The sequence below is a fragment of the Neodiprion fabricii genome, chromosome 2 (genome assembly GCF_021155785.1).
Source record: "Neodiprion fabricii isolate iyNeoFabr1 chromosome 2, iyNeoFabr1.1, whole genome shotgun sequence".
NCBI classification, from domain to species: domain Eukaryota; kingdom Metazoa; phylum Arthropoda; class Insecta; order Hymenoptera; family Diprionidae; genus Neodiprion; species Neodiprion fabricii.
The window spans coordinates 15,354,502-15,371,243 of NC_060240.1; the positions used below are offsets into that span (position 1 = coordinate 15,354,502).

The window sequence follows — 16,742 nt, forward strand, 5'->3', positions numbered from 1 at the left end:
AGTCGATGGTCAGCGAATTTGAAGTGCGGCCAAAATCTTGTGGTAGAAGGAGAAGTAGAAGATATTTACACTTAGCCGCAGTGATTCCGAGATGGCTAATTTTTTCGACGAGTCGGTTACGTTGGTAATGAAGAATCAGCTCACCGAATCGTTTTTTTTTCTTCCTTCAAGAAAAGTGATTGATATGAAGAATCAAAAAAATCTCAATTGTCATATTTAAGAGTACCACTTTGTACTAGAATTACACGAACATTGGAAATGGTGAACGTCTGACGGCAGTTAAATGGAAACAAGCTGAAGCATGAGAAAAACTAAGAACTGTCATTTGCAGGGTGGCCACAAATTTTTCCTGACATTTTCCCAGTCCTGATAAGTTACTGAAACCTAAATCGTTCAGTTTATTAACTCTACATTTGGTTTAAATTCAATTCGAATTGAAAAAAAAATATATGTAATGCACAGCAAAGTCAGTTTAAGCAATTTTTTTTTCTTCATGTAAAAAAGTAAATTTGTCACCTCGAAAAATCATTTCTAATTCCCATGAAAGAAAACTGATATTTTCCGTTTTTCCCTTGACCAAAATAAAAATTCCCTGACATTTTCAGGTTTTTCAGATGTGTGGCCACCACGATTTGTAATAACCGAATTTCTATGTCGATGAAAGCGTTTGACTCAAGTATGAACTGTACATAAATCCAGAGCAAATATTACAATGTTCAATTTCGGTAATAGAAACGTATATTTAATTCATTACACAATCGTTGAGTATTTTTCAAAAAGTTATCTAGCATTTTATTTCATTCAGAGGTGTTACATTCTGCAATCATAAGATAGGAAATTTTTCGTACGTAAATGTTATAAAGTTCGTTGAAGATTTTACGAAAATTATTATTACATTATTTCTCTACACCAGAGGTATAGAGTGCTTATAAGAAGACTTCTCAAGTAAAAAAAGCGTTTTTAGTCTCTTAATTGCGTAGTTCAGGTGCTCAATATTCGAGACACCGTTCTATAATTCTCACATCCGATATATCATACAGTACTACAAAGTATACAAGAGTAAAATAACTCACAACAAAAAATCCGGGAAACAAAATCGTACACGAGTACACGTATATGTGTATGGTAAATTCTCAAAACGTTAAAAATTTTACGACGGAACAAATAGAGTGGCTTTTAAGGTTGAATTTAAAATTTGTAAAATTTAGTGGACATATCCATATAATTATATGTCGACATTATATGTTATTCACATGTAAATTTCTTTCCCGGACAGACAATACGATAATGTAATAGCAATTAAGTTAGAACTACACATAAATTAAGCTTACGGGATAAAATTAAAAAAATGTACACAGTAGACGGTTCAGAAATCTTATTGTAATAATGTACATCGTGAAGAGATATTGACTCCCGTTGTCGTTAGATAATGGCACAGATGCTCACGAAGTAATTAAAAGTTAGACTTTTCTCTCGGGTATTGAAGTGAAATATATTACATTGAGTGAGAAACCCAAGAGAAAAGGAAGTAAAAATTAAAGTATCGGAATAACAGTTTTGGATGTCTGTTACAATTTCAATTGATCGACTTATTCCGGCCCCGTAATCCGAACATGCACCACAATATCAAAGTGTTTTATTGGCAGGGTACGTCTTGCCCTGAAAATGTCTTCGACGCGTTATTGTCCATAGAATGAACAACTGAGAATTGTTACATGAGATCAGGAGGCGGCCTTTGAAAAGCAATGCTAGCTACGGAAATGCTGCACAAGCAGGCTGTGATGACTCCCAAAGCAATGTAGACGCATGTGATCAGCCAGAAGGCGAATAAATACAGCGTTTTGTTGCAGTACTTCCCCCTGGATGGATCGTAATTGGGCTCAAACGCCTTGTAAACCCACATGGAACCTGACGAAATTAAATATTACATTGTTAGATTTAACACGAGGAAAACAGAGTCACATCTCGTCGATTTAAAGAGTCGTGAACCACCATCACCATGGGGCAAGTTCGACAAACGAGCAGTTCAACTTTATGGGAATAACGTAATCCCATAGCGACGTAAATTTGAAAAGCTTGAAATATTCCAGAACCATATTTGTAGCAATGTGACTTTGCAAAGTTTGAAATATTTCAGAAAACATTTTAGCAGCTTAACTTTTGCAGCAGGTTTGAAACATTTTGGGCACATTGCGATGTTTTTACAATATTGCAAGTACGGATTAAACCAAACTTTGAAATATTATCGCAATATTTCTGTAATAGTTTCTGGTGTATACGGAAACCAGCAAAATAAAAATTTTTTTTTGTTCAATATAAGAATACATTTAAAAAATAATCGGCGATGGAATTTTTTCATGCGCGTCATTTGAACGAGAAATCCTATGAATTATACATTTTTGCATCGCGCCGTTTCCGAAATCATCGCGGAAGTTTTGCAGACAGATCGACATTTCTCCGTAAAACGGTTCTTTAAATACTAGAAGTACGAAAAGGTAGATGCATTGAAATTAGAAAAAAGTAATTTTCAGCCGAAACTAATATTATTCTCGTAAAAAAATGTCGTATTCGATATCAAAAAGAATTAATTATCTCGAAATTGATTCTGACAAGATAGCGCATAAAGTACCTAATCAATGATTTTCTAGGATTCTTTGAATTGTGAGACTATTTAGTTTCATTTAGTTTCATAGTTTAATTTACGGACTATCGACGTAATCTCGTTCTACCATTAAATATACATAAAATTTTAGTAAAAAACGCGGGCTATAAGATTGATATCTTATTCCTTTTTTTCCATTTTTTGAAAATATCACAATTAATTAAAAAACGAAGTAGACGTAGAATTTCTGTGGTAGTTTTTTATTTAAAAAAATGTGAACTTTATCCCGATCTCTCGGAATATTTTTAGATTTTTAGCGACGGATGTATTAGAAATTCGGCAGATTGCTGCAATATCCATGGAATCTGACGTAATAAAACCGTACGATATTCTTGAATCAAAAACGAAAAAAAGAGAGTTGCACTTTTCCAAAATGGAAAGCCATGAATTGCCAAACGAGCAACTCCAAAAATTAACATAAACGGGTCTGGGAATGTTCTGAACACCGCCGACTGTTATTGCGTAAAAAACTGTAACATGAATGGTTCGACTGACTTCTACTCACCGATGATGAACCAGCCGAGCATGAAGCAGTTTATCAAGGTTTGCGTGGAGGATTGTCTCACTCTCTCTTCGTCCCGTTCCTCCTGCCGTTCGCGAACTCTGACCGAAAGGTGCAGTAGCTGTTTAAAAACCCCAATACCACCCCCAACTAATAGATAAACTGGAATGTATTCTCCCTGCGGACAATCGTACAAATAAAGTCCACCGATCACCATCATGCAAATTGGAATCACTATTGTCACACCTAGGATGATCGTGCACCCAACTGGAAAGGAGAGAGTTTCGAATTAACTGATTGTTTAATTAATGAAGTTGTAGCCGTGCCATTTATTCTAGATACGGATCATTCGGTGAAAGTTATAAAAAAAAATTGTAGTTCGTTGAAGTTTGGCAAGCTTATTTAAATCGAGTAAACCTAGAAAAGAAAATGTTATCAATTTTTATTAATATCGATCCAGCAAACCCGTTAATTCAAATCACAATTTCAGTTCAATAAAAGAGTCAAGAGTAAAAGGCCCGTGCATTAGCATTTAAATTAACTCTCTAAAACATCTTGATATATCGTGAAGGTCGCCCTGTGTCCTACTTTTAACGTACGTAAAATATAAACTTACAATTAGACCTTGAACTTAATTCCCACTACACAAATGCAACGTTCGGGTGAAACTTGTATTCGTTGCTTTGTTATATTGTTTTTTACGTACATGTGTACACAGATATTTCCAAATGAAATAATGTGTACATTGTAAAACTAGACATTGGGTCGACATGAGATAAAAAAAAAAAAAAAAAGGTATGAAAAAAACAAAACAATCACCCGATTGCGAAATGCGGAGGCTGACGTTGTTTAATGCGTATTTTAAAACCTAGTCACATATTGCAACTGGCCAAGTGCTCGAGCGAATATATAATAAGCATGGGAAGCACTCGAACAACGCTATTGGTAGATAGCGATGAACAAATCATTGTTATTATTAGGCTGTGAAACTGATAACTAATGATGACTAAGAATATTCTTGTGCAGACGGTCAAAATGTGTACGGAGCTATGATAAAAATAAGTAGGAATATCGAATTGCAGACTCACTTGTGCCGAGAAGGAGAACGATGATATTTTTTAAAAAGTCAAAAACACCCTTGGAAGCCTTGTGGGCCTCCCGCATTCGGCCAAATAAAGAATCGTAGGATGGCGGCGGGGCTAAAATACATAGAATATGATGAGTATCAGAAAATCTACGGTGTATAAGTACTGCGGGACTTTTTAACAATCACAAGAATTCTTATTACACTAGGCGAAATGAATGCTGTTCGACTATTGATAAAATAACATTGTATCTTTTGCATTCGCTTTCATTTTTGCGGTATACGTAAGGTTGGCAGTGCGGTACAAAGTTTTCTTGTCACTACTCGGTTCCTGATTTTTGAAATTATCATTAACACCATCGATCTATATTCTAATCATTGAATTATCATACAATTACTATCATTACCATTTGGGTCTATCGCTTCTTCGTAAGAAGGCGGCGCTCCTCGATCACTAGCTAATACGGACGGGTGGCCAATTGGCAGGTTTATATTGTGGTAGGACGGCGGAGGGTTGCAGTTAATTGGAATTATCTGAGGTGTTGTTCCTGGATTTACGCCTCCGGTTACCCCCAGGGTGTTACCCTGGGTGACCTGGCTTAGCGGCATTTCTTCCTGAGCTTGCGGTTCGCGCTTCCAATCCATATACTTGGCATTCAAGGTCAGCGTCACGTCAACTCTTACCTCCTGTTGACAGAAGATTATCCACCGTCGATTCTTTTCTCATTTGACATGCACTGAAATTTATCATTTTCACAATTTTTCCCATAGTACAGTAGAATCCTTTTCTCTTGGCCAATCGGTGAAACAATTATTTTCAAATCTAATTAGAAATATTATATACGTGTGCAGTCACGATGTAGAAACTTATTCGTATAGACTTGAGAAACAAGAATTTTGACGAGGTACTATAGTCCAAAAATATGGTTAAATGTTAGGAATAAATTGGATCGATCTGATTGAGAAGTTGGGCTAGGAAAAAAGAACCTTTTAGAAAAACACCAGCAGTTTCATTTGCCCCAACATAGTGAACACGAATGGAACAATATTGCTATTAGATGATAGAAATGATTTTAACAAAATTGAATGAGCACAAGATAGGATGTAATTAAAAAATTATTTTATAATTAGAAGCTTCAACAAGATGATTAAATTCTAGTGTTTTTATGGAAATTCTAGAGATCTCTGAAAAAAGAGTTGCGAATATCTATCTTCAGAGTCGATCAGAATAGATTTGTGTAAGTACAGTGCAACAGATGATCTCCAACAATTACATTTGCGCGTTATAGATGTACTATAACATCAGATTTGTGGAAACTTTTTCTGACAATTGTCAGGTTTCTAGTCAGTGAAGAAAATAAGCTAAGAAATATTGTAATCTGATCAAAAATACCTGAGTTTAATTTTGTACATTCCAATTATAAAATGGAATTGAAATTGATCATATCTCACAATTAGCCTGTGTCATTCGATTTTGCTCAAATTCATTTTCATTACATAGTGCAGATGTCGTTTTATTCATGTATATCATTATAAGCGCAAATAACACTACTGGAGATTGCTGAAACGGTATTTTTTGTCCTCTCTCTACTTTTGATTCAGCCACTGCATTCATTCATTATCGAAGGCCACGTAGACGCTGAATGAATAGCACTAGCTCTTGCTTTGAGCTTATTAAGCATTCCCCCTCGGGGAGAATATTTACAGTTTACCAATTTTATTTCACTTTCTAATTTAATAGTGAAACCGGTATTTATTCCGATCATTAACCGGTAAGGTTTAATCATTTAAATGGCGCCAGGGTAAAACCTGTGAATTTCAAACAAGATCAAAAATTTATCTCCGTACTTAAATTTTTATCAAGTATTTTTCCATTGTTCATAAAATTCTTTGTTTGTACTTGCATTTTTCCATTTTTGTCGCACACTTTGATTTTCTAATAGCGTTCCATGCTATAAAACCTAAATGAATTTGCTTGAATCTAACGTGCCTTGTATAATAGTTTGGTTCCGTAGTTTCTTACATGCTTTCGTCAAGTATCTAGTTGGGTGTAACAGAATTAAAAATCTGTTGCGCTGACATCGAGCTTAAAGAAATGCAACAAATTTCAGTATATCGAGGTTCAATATGGACAAATTGAAGGTCTTCCAGCTTTTACTGCGTGACGAATGCGATGCAAAATAGTTTGTATTATGCGAATAGCCTTTATTTTGTCAACTATTCCATTCAAGTTATTATCATATTTATGTCCTAGTATTTCGAATACGAAAGGCTATTACAAAAAATATCTATAATCTGTTTATATACCATCCACTGACGTGTAGCTACTTTTGAAAATGGAACGATTTTGCCGTTAATTAGCGCGGTTCAAAAGGTGCTGAAGAGTTCGTCGGCTAACGGTTCAATGATTGAGACCGAGTTCGAAAAGCCGGTTTAGTAAACAATTACTTACCAGCCGATAGAGTGACCACCGTCAGATCCGTCACACCCGCGCGGCTATTTCCAGCATAAGTTTCACATTTCTCGCTCCTTCTGCGTAATTCCAGTTCGTTCGGCTATCGTTGAAATCCGATGGCCCTGAACTAGGTCACAATTAAAGTGGAGTAACGCCGGAAAAATACTTCCAGAACTGCTAATACAACACTCCAATCTACCGTAAGTACGTTTATCCGTTAAACGGTCACATCGCCTCGGCCAGCATCGTCGCCATGACACACCATGTGCATTGCACGATAGTTGTCATTTGATACGCGCATGCGCAATACGTTCAGCTGATCGTGAGCTGCGCCGTTGCTGCCTTCGAATAACTATCAAGCATTATACATTCAATTTTCGTAGCTTTCGGTCGGTCTTCGCTGTTCGTCGGTCAACGGTCGTGTTAGCTGTCGTTGACTGATTTTAAATCGCTACTGGCTTCACTCTGTCCGCAATTCGAGAATGTCGTATTTTTATGCAATTTCTCATATCTAACCCACTATTGTCACTCATCTGGGGAATTCCGCGATTATTACATCGGGTGAAATTTATTCACATGATAAAACTTAAACGGCTGTTGGCACGAAAACTGTGGATTAGATTTCGGCGGAAAATTCTGGAACATACTTTAAACGTTGTGGAATAAGTGGCTAATCGTTACTTAGAAGGAAACGTAATCTCACGATGTCCTGAAAAATCGTTAAGCACTTAATTTGTAAAAATACCTTTCCACCTGAAAAATCATACCTTTTATAATTTTCAATATTCTTTTCATAATGTTCATGCACAATACTCATGATTTATGTTACTTTAAGAGAAAACATATATTCGAATACTGCGTTATTTTGAGGCATAGAAATATGGTTATTTGTGGTGAAATACGTTGCAGTAATTTATTGGATTATTCCTATTACGTATAAGTTCTCACATAAAAGAATGTTTTACTGTGGGCAGTTACTTACTGAAATTCTGTCTCAAGGTTAGATTATGGGTCAATTTGACTATAGATGATAACGAGCATTAAGCCTGTTGGTGAACCCAAAATCGATATTAATTAATTATCATTAATTTTAGAAGGAAATAACGGAGCAGTCGCACATTGAGTATACAATTTATCACATATTGACAATAACATAGTCATAGGCTACGACGGTTTGTCTGATAACATAAATAGAACATACTGAAATTTTAATCAAAATCCTAGCCAAACCAAAATCCATCTTTTATTTTGAATTGTTTCAAAACAAAGAATAATCTCGTCGAGTTGATTGATTCCATTCCATGGTGCCTCATTTTATTCATCAGACTACTTTTTACAAATTCACGAAAGCAGATGCTCTCCTTTTGCTCTTTTTCATTAGTAATTCAATATTGCCGTTCATTAATCGTAATCGATAGCGGTGCAATTCCATAGAATTAAATTTTCAATGGTACCAATATGATAATTAGAAAGTGTTCAAACGGAATTGTAGAGACTAATCGTCTAGGTAAAATGAGCCATCTTAGATCAAAATCAAACGAATCCACCAAATTTTTTGTCATCCCGAAGCCATTTAAAATGAAACATTGCACTCCAAGCTTTGTTCGTTGCTTCAAATTTTCTTATTTTGGCATTTTTCGAAAAAACATGTTAAATTACGAATATATTCGTGTACATGAAATTTTTCAATGAACGCATTGATTTTTGGCTTTTCAACTCTTTAATTAAGTTGAAGTTATAGACAGCAGAATTGCGATCGATTTGAAATTTATTTGGCAAGAAATTGACTTAGTTTCTCATCATCGTTACATAACTTGAAATTATACAATGTGTTTTCATTAAACGAATTTCGCAATTCAAGTTATTTCAACTGATAAACCTACCAGAAACAAAATGCGTATAAGAAATTTTTTCATTCAATTGTATCACCATCTTACATGATATAGTACGTATAGGGGCTATTCCGCGTCAACCGGATCAGTCATCACTCAGATATTTTTTTAATTTGGCATGTGGATTGTGTAGGGGGAGTTAGATTTTTGTGCCAAAGCGCGAATCTCATAATGCAAAATTCGATTTTTTATTAACAATAACAAATTAGACTCCCATTTTTTTCAAAAATTCATAACTTCGGCAAAAAATTAGATACAATATATTTTTTTTTCAAATTACGCGGAAAGCTCCATAGAATTTAAAAAAAAATACGAAATGGTAAAAAAAAGTTGTTATCAATTGTTTATTTAACAATTAATTTTTCAAAGATTTTTAAAACAGTGACTGACACGATCAAAAATTTTTTTTAAAATTCTGACATATTCCTCGAACTGTACTACAATCTGTGAATTAATTCCAGAGGGGTGTTTTTCTTCGTTTTCGAGTAAAAAATCATTAAAGGTGTCGATGCGCATGAAATTGCGGCGCGCCGAGTCTCTACGTAACGGCGGGCGGCCGGTTGCCGTCCACCGCTACCCCGCGGTGGCGTCGCAGCGTTATTTTAGAGTCATTTTCACGATGTAGGACATGATTGAACAATCTGAAAAAAATACTGTACCTTCACAAGGCCTGCTCAAAGCGATAAGTGAAGTTTCAGGAATGTGTTTTTCACCGTTTTATTACAGAGATTCAAAATAACGGTTACACACCATGAGAGTGCACATAAATGATAATAATTACATAACTTGCTACTTATTTTAAAATAAAAACACATTCTTGAAACTTCACTTATCGCTTTGAGTAGGCCTTGTGAAGGTACAGTATTTTTTTCAGATTCTCCAATCATGTCCTACATCGTGAAAATGACTCTAAAATAACGCTGCGACGCCACCGCGGGTAGCGGTGGACGGCAACCGGCCGCCCGCCATTACGTAGAGACTCGGCGCGCCGCAATTTCATGCGCATCGACACCTTTAATGATTTTTTACTCGAAAACGAAGAAAAACACCCCTCTGGAATTAATTCACAGGTTCTAGTACAGTTCAAGGAACATGTCAGAATTTTAAAAAAAATTTTTGATCGTGTCAGTCACTGTTTTAAAAATCTTTGAAAAATTAATTGTTAAATAAACAATTGATAACAACTTTTTTTTACCATTTCGTATTTTTTTTTAAATTCTATGGAGCTTTCCGCGTAATTTGAAAAAAAAATATATTGTATCTAATTTTTTGCCGAAGTTATGAATTTTTGAAAAAAATGGGAGTCTAATTTGTTATTGTTAATAAAAAATCGAATTTTGCATTATGAGATTCGCGCTTTGGCACAAAAATCTAACTCCCCCTACACAATCCACATGCCAAATTAAAAAAATATCTGAGAGATGACTGATCCGGTTGACGCGGAATAGCCCATAGTTGAATCACTTTCTTTTACGAACACGCGAGTCGCCTGTTCACTAGCAAGAGTAGCACATGAATGTATACCAGTTGCATATCCGTAAGGCACGAGCACATGGATCTGGTCCTAAAAACGCGTCGATTTGTAACATTTTTTTTGACACGGGTAATAAGCGGACAAAGTCAGATCCTTACATACATTTAGAACAAGGTTTTATGGAGTTTTAGTTTTTTTCCTATTTAAAAATATTAAGTGAATACCGACTTATTGTTATTACAAAGCAGATATTCAACCGCAGTGGAGTCTAACGGCGTGGACCGTTGGAGCCGTTACAGTGATCTGAAATAAAGAAACCAGAAATGTACTTTTAGAAAAGCAATAAAACTATAGAATGACCAATACAGCTTCCGATTCTGATTGGTGTCCAATAACGCTAGTGTTCTCTCGGATGGTGTTCAAACCGTCTTTTACTCATCATCAATTCATATACAACAAATAGATCTAAAATAACTTCACTGACTACTGTACCCTTAAGACATCGGTAATGATTATTAAGTACGCAAAACAGTGATCAATTTCAAATAATATTAGTCGATACCAAGTCCCAGCTCAAAGATTATTTTTCTATTTTACAATAATTTCTCGAAATATACTTACGCGGTGAATATGTGAAAGTGATACTTATAATTAGTGGTAAAAGTGTACTTTCTCGAATACTTTATCTGGAATATTTATGAGTATAGAAAATATATGTGTAATCAGCAAAACTTCATGAGCTCATTAAATTGAAATATTTGAATTTTTAATGGCTAATTTTAGTGTGCGTTTTAGAAGCTAGAGTTGTCAAACGAACTTCTCAAACAAATCGATCAGTTTAGGGTTCAGTAAAAACTTGCAATAAATAAGAAGAGATTTTCGATGTCTAGTTCGGTTGCAAATGAAGAATGAAGATTGGGGTGATTCTCAAATGAAGGGGAATTCATGTCATTTTGATTCATTATAGGTATTGTCCCGGACACTACCGGGACACGACAGCCAATGACGCCTCCGTTCCGGCGTCAGGTCACGAAGGACCTCTTACGTCACCGACTCAACGGGTTCATAGTATAGAGAGCCGTGGTTGCATTCACAGATATCTTTCAATCTTATCCAAATACTCTTTTATTCTGAAGTTCATACTTCTTTATGTCACACACAGTTGTCATAACACACCGCAATGTACCGAAATGCCTTGATTCGTGATTACGGAGCCACAAATTCGAAATGTAGCGCATGTACACTTGGGGACAATGAATCTGAGACAGTTATTTTTTTACACCAGACAGTTATGTTGGCAACACAGAGAAACCTACAGCGCCATAGTGGGCCGAGCGCGAAACAAAGTAAGGTTGGGATTCGAAGGTCATGGGTTATGTTATGTTTATTAAGACTGAGTTTGTTTCGTGCTCGGCCGACTATGGCGCTGTAGGTTTCTCTGTGTTGCCAACATAACTGCATGGTGTAAAAAATTAGCCGTCTCAGGTTCATTGTCCCCAAGTGTACATACTGTGCCCCACGTCGGATCGTGGGGTCAGGGGCTCCGGCACACATATATACACCCCCCTCAAGCCGAAAAACTTCTCTATATTTAGCCACGGGAGTGGTTAAAGCTTTCTTTCAATGATGACAACAATTTGGAACAATGGTCGATTCGATATATGCAATCTGCTCGTGATCTGACGCCGGGATCCCTACGCGGTCACATGAACACCTTGGTGTCCACGCCGCAGAGAAACAGGCGCCTCCAATTTGCATCCGCGTATACTCGTATTCAACTTCAAAATTGACAGATTCCCCCCTCGTATGGCTGTTGCTTGGAACCCGAAATCTACTCAACTATCTCGAACACTTCTAGTCTTCACCATGTCTAGAGCTCGACTGAGAAATCTGAAACCCAGCGCTCTACTTCCAGCTGGCTTCGTTTCTGTCCGATTGTAGCGCTCGACTTCAGTGGCTAATCCAAGAAACTTTTGATTGATGATACAGGGTCCGTTATTCTTACATATTTCCTACATAATTTAACTCAAAACTCTATAGTCTATAGGTACCACAACAAAAACATTTTTATTTTCTGATTTTGACCAAACACGTCCTCCTCGATATTAACATGAAAGTGAACATAAATTTTTATACTTTCCTTGTCCCTAATAAAGGTGTACTTTAATTAGTTGGTGACAGATATATTATTGAGAAATCTATAGAGACATGCAAAGTTATCGTGCATAGAAATGAAATATTCCTCTTTTCGCATTTGGGCTTTGAAATCGTCGTAGACAGAGATGTTTTATTACTTTTTACCTTTTTTTTTCTACTTTTTTCTAATCCGCATTCGCTTCTGATTGGTTCGATGTGATACTTTTTGTATTCTATCATTAAAAAGAGTCATTTTTTAAACCACTATGATGCTATTTGGTAATTTGTGGAATTACTATATAATGACACCCGAGGACTTGTGCTAGAATGAAGGCATATTAAATAAACTGTGTATGTATTGAAATAAAAATTTTGAAGCTTTGAATTGGTCATTTTTCTACCCCTTCATTCTAAAATCTCGGCACGAAATTGATGTTTTTTGGCAGTAACTTTTGATCCGCTGTTCGTAAACTACTCAAACTGCACCCAATCGATTCCTCTCACAAAATTACGTCGATATAGTGAATCAAAAAATTTATTCCAGAATTTTTTAAAATCATCAAAATTTTCTCCAAATATCCAAAGAGGTTAATGTATACGAATAGGAAACAATTCGAGTTTTCAGTTGTCAACAATAACTTGTCATCGAGAAGGAGCTTTTCAGTGTCAGGAAGTAGTTTGAAATTTTAAACCTCTCTGAAACTAAAAATAAAACGGATTATAAACCGTTACGTTCTTAGGCCTCTTTGTTGGTACGAAAGAGTAAATGGTTCAATTATTATTTCAATTTCAATTTCCGAATAAAAATTCCTTATGTAGAACTTCAAAATTTATCGAAACCTGTAAATGTGTTCTAACATGTACTAATGGCTGCATCGGTTCTCACGTTTCCTGAATTCCCACGTTGCTGTGACTGATTATCGCGTTTGTGCCGTATCAAAATGAATGATCAACGATTAATTGTGTACAATATTATTTGCATGCAGCATGACATCCTGAATCGTTATGCAGGGACGAAAAAGCTAGACTTATTAACAGTTTGGATTATGGGAAGAAACTGCGGGTAGATGTCAAGAATTCAGGAGAAGCGAAGAATAAAAGATAAAGAATAATTATCGAAAAAAAGTTTCGAAAATGCGTTCTTCATTAGTCTTGAGAAAATACAATCCGTTCATGAAAATAGAACGGCTGTTTGAGTTAAGCTATGCATTCATTGGTATTATAAATTTGCGTGCATCCCTGGAAATTAATTGTTACGTTATCCGAAAGTGATATCAAAGGCGTGAATCTCTGTCATCCAGTGGTATAAATACATCACAGTTTTGAGCTGTTTTTTATAGATACGTTGCTTTCTCTCACGATGTTGGTTTCTGGCATCCTGCTTCTCGTTGCCTTCTACGGCTCGACTCCAGGTGAAGCTGGTGACGTGAGTAATCGAATCCAAGATTAGTTTTCTCCGAATAATTCATTTTAAGCCTGAAAATTGAATTTGATAGCAAAAACAGTGTCGAAATTGACAAGATGGGGATTCTGCTCATGCAGTCAGTCGGATAGAATTTCGCTCGAATAATTTCGTAATTCACGTGAAATATTTATAATCATAATTGTTCACTCTTCCAGCCGACGCTGCGCGTGAATGTACTGACTGTAGATCTCGTCCAAAGCAAATCCGAATTCATAGACACGTGGACGGCGACTTTGACCAAAGCGAAGCCAGTGAATAAAATTGGGCTAGTAGCTCCGATCTCGAAAACCTTCCCCGAAGACATGATGGTGAGTATTTTACTGGTTTTGCAGTTCCGAAAATGGGCCGAGTACGAAAATATGACGGACAGATTTGTCAAAACTCTCGATATTCAAATCCAGAAATAGAATTCTTGGTGGACATTTTTTTAACTACGTTTTAACACTTATCTACAACACTCACATCAGACGGAAAATTTATGAACTTTGATGAGATAAGGTTGTATTTTGACCATTTTCACGTCATTTGACTAATTTTGGAGCTTCGGTAGATGATTATACCGGGACAATCTCTTGAAACTTGAAAATCAACTGAGCATGCGCGTTTTATCGGCTGTTCGTGCAGGCTGGCCATCCCAAGTTTCAGCTGTCAAGTTGTTTCTGCCAGCGACGTAGTTGATACGAATTTTCGAGGTTAGAATCTCAAATAATTGAGGTGGTGACTCGGAAAGGTTTGTGAAGCATTTGTTATTGAGTCGGAAAGTTGATTCGTCAAAGAACGGTCGGAATTTAGTGCTTATGCTCTTTGAAAATTCAAACGTACACATTTTGTGTACGTTGGCCCTCTGCATCGCAGTTAAGAATATCGCTGCGGGAAGATTTCGCCGACCAATGAGATTGAATTATTTGGCGCATGCGCAGCTGATTTTCAAGTTACAAGAGATTGTCCCGGTATAGAATGTATTGATATTTTTAGAGTTGCGATTATGAAATCAAAGTTGTAAGGTATTACTTTTTACATTTTTCAGGTATCTACGGAGATTAGTTTGGACGGTACTTCTTTAATGGCTATTGACAGCAGTTTGTGTGAATCGATTAAAGATGAAGTTATCGCCAAGGGTTTTTTGGCTGCCGGAAACCCTTTTCCCGCCAATTGCCCATTCACAAAGGTGAGAACGATTTAACCCACACGTCGCGAAATATCGTATAAGCATTCCAGCAGAGTAATTTTGCAAGGCAATCCGGCAATGTGACTTCACAAAAAATTTCGAAATATTTCAGACAGATTGCGCAATAATCTAGAAATATTGCATCAACGCGGCTTTGCAAGCTTACAAATATTTCGAACACATTGCACAGTGTTCTAGCAATTTTGCATTCTGCAGCAACATCCGATTTCCACACTATCTCAAATCTTGCAATATTGCCAAAACACCGAAATGTTGGAAGATTGAAATTCTGCTGTAATATTTCCGCCACATTGGAGCTGCAATAGCAATATACGAACGTTGTAACAATGTTTTTACAATATTACGTGCTGTGTGGGATAAATGCACGATAAAAATCTCGATTATCGATTTGATTTTTTATTTCAAGGGTAATCATCGAATAGTCGACTACGTCGTTGACACCAATAGATTATCGACAGTTCCAGATGGAAAGCTGGAATGCAATGTTACTTTACACATGCCCGATAAGGATGCCTTTATATCGATGATCATCACCGGGATAATAAGTCACGAAGTACCCGGCATGGGATAAAGCCGAAAAACTCACCTTTTCTAACGATGTGATGATCATGAATGACCTAAGATTTAACCCATGGACCATGACTTTTAGTGTAAATAATTATCCTAACTTGTAGAAATGTAGTATAAAAAGTGAAATTGTGCTGTACATGGTATACTATTTAATCGGCAATTTCGCATGTATTATACAGCCACTCGGCAGAGTCTCGGCCAAGTTCATTAAAAAAAATCGGAGTTACTTACACTTGGCGGGCCATTTTAGAAATATATCTTTAGAGACAAATGAAATTTTATCATTACTGTATCATGTATGCATCGTGCCTTGACTAGCTCTACCTATAGAGCCTCTTTGTACCATTATATGTAGACTATCTTTATAACCTGGGCAATTAATTTACCGTGTTACAGCCTAGCAGTTCAAAAACAAACGCACATATGTAAGAAATGCATACGCAAATATAAATGAATTCTGTTAGCTGGATTTTAGAAAATAAAATGGTATTCTTCGAACTTTTGTCTTACAAAAAGGATTGTTGTGGATCGCCGATGCTACACGAAAGAAAATATCGTGTATTAAAGTATCTTTGACAGTATGCAAAACATTGACATTCCAGCGCGAATCTTACGTTTTGTACATATGTATTAATTACTTGCAATAATTTTCTGTAAGTACTCTTTTGTCATAAAGAAGATCAAACCTGAATAATAAATTTTTTCCGATCAACGTGCACTATGATTAATTATTCGTTTTATGAATAGGCCAGCCAAGTACAACTGACTCCGAATTTTTCATTTCATCCACAATTCTTTATTTTAGCTGAGAAGTTACGTACTTGGCAGTAACGATTTTGGTTTCAATAATTTTTGTAGGTCAGGGTATTCTTGCTGGTATTTATTTGAATATACATTGTCATCCTGGTGGTTCGTGAATTTCGAATTTCTGGAAGGTAATTTCGACTTTGATGTACTCGTGTTTTGCCCCTGCAGTCTTTTTGAGGATACATACCATCGCGGATCTAATGGTACAAGGACGTTTGCGCCAAAAAAGCAAATGTGGTAGTAGAAGAGTGTATAAATTTTTTTTCTCCACAGCATTCGCTGCATAAGCACTCAAAACTTCGAAACATAAAGATTTGTCGATTTCAGGAAGAGTTTAAAAAAATTTATATTCTCTCAAAAAATCATATCGTACGAAACAATTTTTTTTTTTCTGTAAACGCTTTAAAATCTTCAAAACGTAAAGATTCGTCCATTTCAGGAAAAATGTTTAAAATGTTTTATTTTCTCGAAAGATTCGTCGTATTTGGACACATGCGACGTTAAAT

At 36.1% G+C, this 16,742-nt stretch overlaps 2 protein-coding genes across 6 annotated transcripts; one reads left to right on the forward strand and one right to left on the reverse strand.

Annotated features, from left to right (window-relative positions):
• Positions 1 to 766: 766 nt before the first annotated feature.
• On the reverse strand, positions 767 to 6,839 carry LOC124175087. 5 transcript variants are annotated; one of them, XM_046554977.1, is made up of 7 exons: positions 6,701 to 6,839; positions 6,239 to 6,334; positions 4,656 to 4,935; positions 4,253 to 4,363; positions 3,567 to 3,581; positions 3,168 to 3,431; positions 767 to 1,908 (listed from the first exon to the last, which is right to left on the reverse strand). In XM_046554977.1, exons 3-7 carry the CDS (start codon positions 4,891 to 4,893, stop codon positions 1,712 to 1,714), a joined length of 825 nt encoding a protein of 274 aa, XP_046410933.1. In that variant the 5' UTR covers positions 4,894 to 4,935; positions 6,239 to 6,334; positions 6,701 to 6,839; the 3' UTR covers positions 767 to 1,711. The 5 variants fall into 5 exon arrangements, with proteins under 5 accessions (XP_046410933.1, XP_046410932.1, XP_046410928.1 ...); XM_046554976.1 differs by having other exon boundaries at positions 6,153 to 6,334; XM_046554972.1 differs by lacking the exon at positions 6,239 to 6,334 and having other exon boundaries at positions 6,701 to 6,830.
• Positions 6,830 to 15,927, forward strand: LOC124175088. The gene is made up of 5 exons (XM_046554979.1): positions 6,830 to 6,903; positions 13,526 to 13,631; positions 13,826 to 13,978; positions 14,698 to 14,838; positions 15,266 to 15,927. Exons 2-5 carry the CDS (start codon positions 13,566 to 13,568, stop codon positions 15,428 to 15,430), a joined length of 525 nt encoding a protein of 174 aa, XP_046410935.1. The 5' UTR covers positions 6,830 to 6,903; positions 13,526 to 13,565; the 3' UTR covers positions 15,431 to 15,927.
• The last annotated feature ends 815 nt before the right edge of the window (positions 15,928 to 16,742 follow it).

Coding starts and splice junctions, on each gene's coding strand:
- LOC124175088 (XM_046554979.1), top strand. CDS start 13,566: ATGTTGGTTTCTGGCATCCTGCTTCTCGTTGCCTTCTACGGCTCGACT. Junction 13,632..13,825: donor CTCCAGGTGAAGCTGGTGAC/GTGAGTAATCGA, acceptor TCACTCTTCCAG/CCGACGCTGCGCGTGAATGT. Junction 13,979..14,697: donor CCTTCCCCGAAGACATGATG/GTGAGTATTTTA, acceptor TACATTTTTCAG/GTATCTACGGAGATTAGTTT.
- LOC124175087 (XM_046554977.1), bottom strand. CDS start 4,893: ATGGATTGGAAGCGCGAACCGCAAGCTCAGGAAGAAATGCCGCTAAGC. Junction 4,364..4,655: donor AGAAGCGATAGACCCAAATG/GTAATGATAGTA, acceptor TATGTATTTTAG/CCCCGCCGCCATCCTACGAT. Junction 1,909..3,167: donor GCTCGGCTGGTTCATCATCG/GTGAGTAGAAGT, acceptor TAATTTCGTCAG/GTTCCATGTGGGTTTACAAG.